Genomic DNA, 10504 nt, shown 5'->3' with positions numbered 1-10504 from the left:
CCTAGATGCATTTTTTCGCAAAACCACTTTTTAACAAATGAATTGAGTATTCAGTTTACAAATAAAATTAATTTTTATTCAAATTGTTGAACTTTAAAGCAAAGGAGAGGAATTTTTAACAGAACAAAAACACGATCTTTTTTAGAAGACAGTTAAATTCTTTTAAGTTCTTTTTCAGCTAAGAAAGATAAATTTTTTCAAAAAATATAAATTATTATTAAAAAAAAAAGATGAATTCTTCACAAAAAATACAATAGCTAATATTTCAAACCTACATTTTTTATTTTAAAAGAAAAACAGGTTATTTCAACCAAAAATAAGATCTTTTAACCAATAGTTGAATTGACAGTTAAAAAAATTAGTTTTCAACAAAAGAAAAAAGATTTTTAATCAAAAAATTTAAACTTTCAAAAAAAATAGATGAATGTACCACCAAAAAAATGAATTTTTAATAAAGCAGTTCAACTTTGAACCAAGTAGTAACAATTTTAAACAAAACAGAATTTAATTTTCATAAAAAAGTTATGTTACAACATGTTTAAGCCAGAAAGACTAATTTTTTAGAAGACCATGGAATTTGTAATACCAAAGTTTATTTTTAACCAAGAAAGATTACTTTTATCAAACAAGATGAATTTTCAATTCACAAAAATGAATATTCAACAAAACAGTTTAACTTACAACAGAATAATCGAAGTTTTAGCAACATAGTTAAACTTTTAATTAAAAAGTTGAATTTTGAACTAAGTGGTTTTTTCGCATCAAAAAAGTTTCTTTTCAATCAAGAAAGGTGATTTTTCTATAAAAATATATAAAATCTTATTCTAAAAGGATGAATTTACTATCCAATACAGTTGAGTTTTCTACTAAAGAATTTAATTGTCAACTAAGTAGTCAAAATTTAATCAAAACACTAGCAAAAATATAATATTAGACTTTTTAACCAAAAAGAGGACTAAGTGTATAATTAAACTATTTAAAAAAATTTTTGGCCAAATAGATGAATTTTTTAAAAGACAACTGGATTTCCAACAAAAAAGTTTATTTTTAACCAAAAAATATGACTTTTATCAAACAAAATAAATTAAAAATCTACAAAGCTTAATATTCAAATAAATAATCAACTTTTTAAAAACATAGTTTAATTTTTAAAGAAATAGTTCAATTTTTAGATTTGAAAGACGCATTTTCAACCAAATAATCGAATTTTAAAATAAAACGCATTAAACTTTAGCCAAAAATAAAATATTTAAATTTTCAATCCTTTCAAAAAATCTCATTCTAAAAGGATGAATTTACTATCCAGTACAGTTGAATTTTCAACTAAAGAATTTAGATTTCAACTAGGTAGTCACATTTGTAATCAAAAGAGATGAATTCTGAACCAGAAAAGGGTATTTAAGTGTACAATTAAAGTATTTGAAACATGTGTAAGCCAAACAGACGAATTGAATTTTCAACAAAGAAGTTAATTTTTTACCAAGAAAGATGACTTTTCTCAAACAAGATGAATTTTGAATCTACAAAAATGAATATTCAACAATATAATTAAATTTTTAATAACAATGTTGAATTCTTAACGAAATAGTTGAATTTTCGAAGTTTAAAGATAAATTTTCAATCAAATAATCGAAGTTTAAAATAAAAAGGATTAGGCATAACGAAAAATAAAATATTTAAATTTGCAATCCTTTCAAAAAATCTCATTCTGGAAGGATGAATTTTCTATCCAATATAGTTGAATTTTTAACTAAATAATTAAATTCTCAACCTAGTAGTCCAATTTTTATCCAAAAGAGATCAATTCTGGACCAAAAATATATTGGTAGACTTTTCAACGAAAAGGATTTGAATCTTCTTATAGGGTTCCATTAATTCAGTTTGCATTTAAGCGAAACAAAACGATAAGAAGGAGAAGAAGTTTCTTGAAAAAAGAAGGAAAAAGCGTAATTTAAAAAAAAAATGGGAAAAATAGGAAGGCGTGTGAATTCTGATACTTTGTTAACTAATTTATTTTTGGCTATTTTATTTACTTTATATATGAAAATAATTTAACTTAATCTTGAGAGAATTAATTTTTGTTTAGGGTTTCCTAGGACAAAAGGGAGATCGTGGTGATCCAGGTACGAATGTGATGTACGGAGATACAGGAGTCAGGGGACCTCCAGGAGAAAAAGGAGAGTATGGTGAGCCAGGGCCTCAGGGATATTCAGGCAGGCCTGGTTATGATGGAGTGAAAGGAACCAAAGGAGGCAAAGGAGCACCAGGTTTTATGGGGCAATCTGGACTTCAGGTATGAATCTAAATAAATTTTTTTAAGTTATAAATTATTATTCTATATACTTATTAACAAAAAATTTTCAAATGGCATGTTAAAATAAAAAATGATTAGCTTGTAATGATTTAGTTTTACGATCCTAATTAAAACCAATATGGAACTATTGTTTTCTGATGAGGAAAACGTTTTGACTCTCGAAACTTTGAATTTTTAATAAAGGATCTATAGCACCATGAGACCTTAATTGTATTAAATATCTCAATTTCTTTCAACAGCACTACTGCAATTGATCATAATTTAAAAATACTTTAATTTTCAAACCGAGTTGGGCATTCCTTACTTTTTAAGGCTTCAAGTTATACAAATAAAAAATATATTCAGTCGGCTTCCAATGTCATTTGATACTACATGATATAAATTTTTTATATAATTTCTCAGAAAAAATGTAATTAATATTTTATCTACACTTTAGCTATACTTTTAACTTAGCAATAATATTTCTAGCTTTTTTTATTGATATTTCTTCAAATTATTATCATTCATTAGAAAAAATACGTCTTATATAAAGCCAATAATGTCTTGTCATACTATACATATGACATTGCATAATTTTTTATTTCCATTCATAGTCGCTACACCTCCGAATCAATTTTTTATTTTTGCAAACAATTGAAAATTCGTTTTTTAATCGCTATTCAAAGCCAATTGTTAAAACCAATTACAATTTTGGGTCTTTTTTCTCTGAACTTATCAGCGTTTTTTAATTAAAATTTGACTACCGGTATTAAGAATTCCGATATCTCAGAATCATGTTTTTATTTTATTTTTTAACTGAAAAATTGAATTTTTTGTCGCAATCTGCAGCCCAGCCTGTTTCTATTTCTGGTTGATGTCGCTTTGAGATTTTCAACTTCCACGTCTATTTTTCCAACCTGGAAATATAATTTTGATTGAATTGGAAATGGACTTTTTTATTTAAAACTTGTTCTAAATGTGAAATTCTAAACCACATAATTTTTCAAGCCTTAAAACTACACTTTTTTGCTTCTAAAACTTAAATTGGAAAATATATGGTTTTAAATTTCATAATTTTTAAAAGTTTTTAATTTATAATTTCACAATTCTGTAGTGTCAACTTTGATTATTGAAAATTGAAAAAAAATTTCACTATTAAATCATTTAAAATCGCCAAATTTCATATTCAAGGCCTTTATAGTCAGTTTTATATTCAATCACTTTAGGTTTAAATGTTTTATATTGTTTTGTTTCTATTCTAGTTAGTTTTAAATTAAATATTTTTATATTCTAGGTTGTTTAGTTGATCTTAGAATATGAAATGGAAAGATTTGATATTTGCACAATTTTTAAAAAGAATTTGTAATTAAACAATTTTGAATTAAATACCTTCATCACAAATTCAAAACAATGAGAAATTAAAATGAGAAGATTTTAGAACTGGGCAATGCAAATTGAATTATTGTTTTTTTAAATGTTCCAAAATACTAAATATTTTAAAATCAACTTTTAAAAAACAATTTCGAATTTGAAGGTTTAAAATTGTGCACTTTCAAGAACGAAATTTATACCTCACTAGTTGAATAATTGTCCTAATTTAGAATGCTTCAATTCCAGAGTTCTAAATGTTCATGTTGAGCGCTGAATTAACTATTTTTCGCTTTCTTTTACAAGTTTCAATTTTGCAATTGTAATTGAAGTGGTTGAATTTAAAAAATTTAATTTAACAATTTGAAATTTGTTTATTTTTTAACGATTTAAATTTATTTTAAATAATTGCAGTTTTAATTCCTTTAATTTTTGACGTTCCGTTGTAGAATTTTTTTTTTATTATAAATTTTTTCCATGTAAAATTACGTCCTTCTGAATGTTTTTTCAAAATAACAGAATATTTAAAGTTTATCATTGAAATTGTTTTCACTTAAAATGGCGATTTTATTTTTTGGTATTAGAAAAATTTGATCAATTTTAATGTTAAATTATAATTTTATTTTGATTGTGATTTTGATTTTCAAATTGTTTATATTTTAATCTTAAAAAATCAAAATCAAAAACTCCATAGAATTCTGAGCGCTTAATATTTATCTTTGTTATCAATAATTTAAGTTAACAAATATAAAATGCCCTCCTTTTTGGGCGATTTTTTTCTTTAAATTCTTTAAATTGTTTTCTTGTATGCATCTTATATATAATAGCCTTAGATACTTATTATTTTCCAAAATATTGTGAACGCCCAACATTTATTTTGGTTATAAATTATTCAAGTTAAGAATTTGACAATTTTATTCATTTTTCTCATAATAAAAATATTTGTTCTCTAAATATGGATAGAAATAGCTTATCAGACTTACTAGAATCCAGAACTTTAATAAATCCATTAGATGTCATAAGTTATTTTGATGCATATAAGATGGAAAATAATTTTTTTTCATACAAAAAGTATGAAAATGGTAAATATGTTTTTAAAATTTATTTACAATAATAAAATCGTACAAAACAAATCAGTTGCGTTCTTCGTAAGCTCGAGCTGCAATTCAGGATGATTGTGAATATATATAAAGGTTTAGAGACAAACAATATTTTCTAAAAATTATACTTTTTTGGTCATTTTTGTTTAATAAGGTAAAAAAGTAAAACAAAATGAATAATGTCGCTTTGTCCTTTATTAAGAATCTAATTCTCTTTGATATAAAAATACTTTTAATGCGGTTAAAAATGAAACGCTGTAGACCTGTTGGAAAAGTATATTTTAAGATTTGCACCACTGTAGCGCGTAAATAATCATATTCATGTTTGCTTTTAGATAAAATTAAAAAACGTACATATTATTTACTTTTTTATATCTGTTGGATATAATAATTGTTCAAACCATTTAAATTGTTTACCGAGGGATATGAACGTAATGATATATAAAATTGAGAAATAAAATTATCTTTTATTCCAGGGTGCCAAAGGTGCACATGGGGACAGCATTCAAGGTCCTCGCGGAATGCCTGGAATTCCAGGAATTCCTGGAAAAAGAGGCAGTCGTGGAGATTTTGGCTTGAGAGGTATTTAAAAATCAAAAAACAATCAAATATCCTAAAATGGATAAATCATGAAATCAGAGATAATCAAATTCCAATGATTTTCTCTTCTCAGGTGTTGATGGAATATCAGGTTTCGATGGTATGAAAGGATTGAAAGGAGACGTTGGAATTGAAGGACGACGTGGAGAAGATGGAGAAACAGGAGAAATAGGATATCCTGGAATGGTTGGTGCTCCGGGTCTACCGGGTCTTTCCGGAATGGATGGAGATGTTGGAGAATTAGGAGATCAAGGTAGACAAGGAGCTCCAGGTGTAGACGGACCAGATGGCGAAACTGGTCCTAAGGGAGAACGAGGAGATACTGGTCCTCAAGGTCAACCTGGAGTTCGTGGACCACCTGGTCGCAAAGGTGAGTTTCCTTTTCTTTAAGAACTTTTCGACAATTTTCCAAATGAACCAACGTGGGCTTCATGCTCCTGCAAAAAATGTTTTCGTAGCTTATCAAGACGTTAATTAGGTCGTACAAATCTCCTCTCACGAAGTACTACTCTCCCTTTCACTCCTATTTAGCAGCGGGCAATAAAAACCTTCAGGAACCATCTATAACATCTCACAAAAGTGGTTATTAACAGCCCTTAGGAACGATCAATACAACGTCTCAGCAACTGACAATAACATCATGTAGCAAGGTCAACATAACCCCTTAGCAACGCCTAATAACATCCCCTATCAACAGTCAATAATAACCGTTACAGATGGATTATATCAACTTTTACAAACGGACATAAAATAACACCTCATGGCGACGGCTAATAGAAACGATCAATATAAACCCTTGTTGCTGATTAATACAGATCTTTAGCAACGGTCAAGAACAACCTTCATAATCGCCTAACAACATTCCCTAACTACGGACAATAACCAGAATTTTCGATGCTCAAAAACTACCCCTATAAACGCTGAATAGCATACCCTAGCACCATTAGACATTGGCCCTTACAAATAGATAATAAAATCCTCTAGAAACTGAAATTATTCCCTTAAAACGGTTAATGACCTTCCAGTGGGCAAAAAAACTAGGGATGTCCAGAGACGTCTTCAGGACATCCCTAAGACGCCTTTTCTAACATGTCTTTTGGATATTTTAGGGATGCTATTTAGACGTCTAATGTCTGTAAAAAAGATGATCTGAGAACGTCTTATGCCTTTGAGACATTTCTAGGACATATTTAGGACATTAGACGTCTTAGAGACGTTGATTGGACTAACACTAAAAGTCCTAAGAACATCACAAGGACGTTGTTGGGATGTTCAAGGTTTTATGCCTATTACGCTTTACCAAGGGTCAACATTTACCATTATCCACTCTCGATAAAATCCCTTAGAAACGGTGAATATAAACCTTTCGAAACTCTAAATAACATCCTCTAGCACCGGTTCGTAACAGACCTTAAAAATTCCTCATCACCACACTTACAAATAGATAACAATATCCTTAGCAACGACTACTAACATCCTCCATTAAAGGTCAGCAACAAACCTTAATAACGTTCAATAAAACCCGTATTAATGATCTGAAGAATTCATTAGCAACGGTAAATAACAGTCGTTTTTAACGGATAATAACATTCCCTAGTGATGTACAATAATAACCCTCTGAAACGATCAAGAAAACTTCCTAGAAATGGACACTAACAACCTTTAGCAAGAGTTAACATCAATCATTAGTAACGCTTTTGACCATCCCATAGAAACAGTAGTAACAACCCTTAGAAACGGTCAATATTACCCCCTAGAAGTTTGTAATCAGAAACCTTAGCAACTGACAATATCAACCCTTAGTAACGGTCAACATAAACCTTTAGAAAATTTCAACATAAACCCTTAGCAACGATCAGTAGCAAACGGTCAATTACAACTATTACCAACGGTTAATAATATCCCATCGCAACAATCAATAACGCTCCCTAACAAACAACTATCGACAACAACCTTTAGCAACAGCCAATAACTAACATTAGCAAAAATTACTACATCTCTCTAACAACGAATAATAGCAACTCTTAGAATTGATCAATAGCAGCTCCTAATAACGAACGATAATATTCCTTAGCGACGATCACTAAAATTCTCTAGTAAGAGTCTGTGTCAAAACTGAGCAAGAATCAATAACAACCCTTGTCAGAAATCAAAACAAATCCCCACCAACGTTCTATAATATTGGTCTATAACATCCCCTAGGAACGGCAAATAACAACTCTCTAGAAAAGTACAATAGTGACCCTAAACAACAGTTAATAAGAACCATTCAAAATGGCTAATGGCATCCCCAAATAAAGGACAATAACAACATATAGCAGGTATTATTGAGAACCCTCAATAAGGGCTAGTATCATCCCCTAGCATCGGTCGATAACAACTCTAGTAGCGCAAAATAACACTCCTTGGAAACGGCCAATAAAAATTCTAATCAATGGTGAATAATATCCCCTAGCAACAGTTAATAAAAACCCTAAGCAATGGCCACTTACATCCTTTAGGAACGGTTAACAACATCACTTAGCAACAGTTAAAAACAAACTTCACCAACGTTCACTAAAATTCTCTATTAAGGATCAATAACACCCCTCTGCAATGATCGATACAACTCCCCAGAAAAAGAGTATAACAACCCTTTGCAATGGTCTATTACATCCTCTATCAAAGGTTAATAACAACTGTACTTGTATTTATTTGTGAAAAGTTCCTAGGGCTAAATATCCCTATAAGGAACCGGTGATACAAGTTACAGTTAAATATGACAGCGATCTATTTGACGATTTAAATCAAAAATAAGTTTTTAATAAAAGTGAAGAAATAAACTATGATGTACATAATTAGATGCAGGCTATTAACATAAAAATAATATAAATATACATCCGCGAATATACATACTTATAAGTAAACACATTCATTAATACACTCATATATATTCTAATTTACGGATTTAAGTTTTACCAATGTGTAATTTCGAGGGTAGGATTCGATGTCTTAAATAAGTAACCAAAAAGTAGTTTTCTAAAGTGATATTGAGAAGGTAAATTTTTAATTATTATAGGTAGTTTGTTCCAAAGACGAGCACCACGAATAATAAAAGACCTTTGCATTTTACACGTACGGTGTGGCTCAATTTTTAGTCCTTTTTTCCATTCACGGAGTTTGGAATGTGTTGGTTGATCTTTATCAATAAAATGGAAAAGGTTAAGTAGATAGTGCGGAGCTTCATTACTGAATAGACTTCAAAGAAAATTACCCATAAAGAATTGTCTTCTTCTGGCGACGTGAAGAAGTCCTGCTCTTTCTCTATATTGAGTCAAATGTTCACTTTTGGGTATGTTGTAGATGAACCGAATGCAAGCATTAAGCGTGCGCTCAAGCTTAGCATTAAGCTCATCAGTAATATCGTCGTAAACTACACAGCCGTAGTAAAAAAAAGGAAGGACGAGGCTTTTAACTAGGAGGATATGCATTGAAGTAGGAAGTAATTCTTTCTTCCTGTTAAGTTGTTGGAGGACTCTAAATGTTTTCCTTGAAATATCCGCTACCTGTTCATTCTAAGTAAGAGTGCGATTGAGAATATATCCCAAATTCTTCACTGATTCTACAAATGGGACGATACGTCCATCGATCAAAAGAGGGGGTAGGGTCGCAATTGTTTCAAGTGATGGAGAGGAAGAAGGTCCTATGATCATAGTCATTGTTTTAGCAGGGTTAAGAGTAAGGCCACTTGTCGAGGCCCACTGCACCACCAGAGCAATATCCTCCTGTACCCTTTGAATTAAGCTCTTAAGATTGGCAATTGACCCGGAAAGGTAAAGCTTAAAGTCGTCAGCATATTTTTGATAGTTGCAATGTTGAAGCGCGTTACCAAATTCAGAGGTATAAATATTAAACAAAGTGGGTGCAAGCGTGGATCCCTGACGGACACCACTCTTAACCTCCCCACAAACTGACACGGAACGCAGATTGCACTGGGTCCATTAAATTATTTGCTTCAATGTCTGAAGTCAGTTGCTGATGAACAATGCGTTCGAAAGATTTAGACAAGGCACATAGGATGGATATAGGACGGAAATCTCTAGGAGAGGTAGTGTTCGATATTTTAGGAACAGGGCGAATAATCGCCTCTTTTTAGGCATCTGGAAATATTCCTACCTGCAGGGGTGCATTGTATATGTGCGAGAGAATTGGGCCGATGACTGGTAAAGCAAGGCGAATCATTTTCAGTTTTTAAGTCAGGGTTTCATGTGATATGTCAGAAAAGAATAATTTAGTATCATCAAAAGTAGATGAAACGGAGGGCGGGTAAAGAGAGCTATTTACAAGGAGTGTGAATTTTGTAGTAAAGGCGTTCAAAAGGTCTGCAGGTGAGAAATTGTTATCAGGAGCCAAGTTTCATTTACATTCTTAAGATTGCGTATGTGTAGGGGAGTTAAACCATTGGATGGACCGGCGGAGAACTGGTATTCGATGCTGATAAGATCATGGTTTAAGCGGAATGAGATTGAGTGTTGACTAGAAGAAATCACCTTCTCCAAATTATCCACAATCATCAAGTCAGTCCATGTACTGGAATGATCGGTGTGGTGGGTGGTATCAAAGGGAACTATAGATAATATGGGGGAGAAAAAATCTACTGATTTTAAATAGTGAGTTAAATTGTTGGTAGCATTAGAATTTGTATTTAGGTCACCGGTGAGTGCAATGTTATTATAATTAGGTATAAGATCAAAAATGTCATTCTCAAGTTCCCTGTCGTAGGATGCGTTAGGAGGTTTGTAAATTACACCCACCAACACACTGTCATGAGGCGAGGATACCATGATAAAAAGGTATTCGGCAGTAGGGTAATTGTCAACAGGACCCACTCCCACCTGTACACCCCTTAAGCTGTCATGAAAATAGAGACAGATCCCCCCCCCCTTCTCTCACTTCTATCTCTACGAAAAAGCGTGTAATTATCAAGTGCCACAAGGCTCAAAGAAATGTTAGGCGTTAGCCTAGTCTCAGATACAGCTATGATATGATAGAAACAGGACATAAAGTGATGTTTAAATTCAAGGTAATGGGCAGGTAAAGACTGAGCATTAACGTGACAAATATTTAAAGTTACAATTGTGAGATTAATAGGTAAAGTTCAAAT

The 10504-nt window shown here is 31.2% G+C and overlaps 1 protein-coding gene across 1 annotated transcript in view; it reads left to right on the top strand.

Annotated features, from left to right (window-relative positions):
* Window positions 1-10504, top strand: part of LOC117180549 (collagen alpha-1(I) chain-like) — a 188524-nt gene that overhangs the window by 149369 nt on the left and 28651 nt on the right. The window contains exons 15-17 of the mRNA XM_033373045.1: window positions 2087-2293; window positions 5238-5343; window positions 5435-5731. Coding sequence (XP_033228936.1) covers window positions 2087-2293; window positions 5238-5343; window positions 5435-5731 — 610 coding nt within the window. The remainder of the gene's footprint in view (window positions 1-2086; window positions 2294-5237; window positions 5344-5434; window positions 5732-10504) is intronic.

Source organism: Belonocnema kinseyi, chromosome 9, assembly GCF_010883055.1.
Source record: "Belonocnema kinseyi isolate 2016_QV_RU_SX_M_011 chromosome 9, B_treatae_v1, whole genome shotgun sequence".
NCBI lineage: Eukaryota > Metazoa > Arthropoda > Insecta > Hymenoptera > Cynipidae > Belonocnema > Belonocnema kinseyi.
The sequence above is the reverse complement of the archived record's forward strand: the minus strand, read 5'-3'. Positions and strand labels throughout refer to the sequence as shown.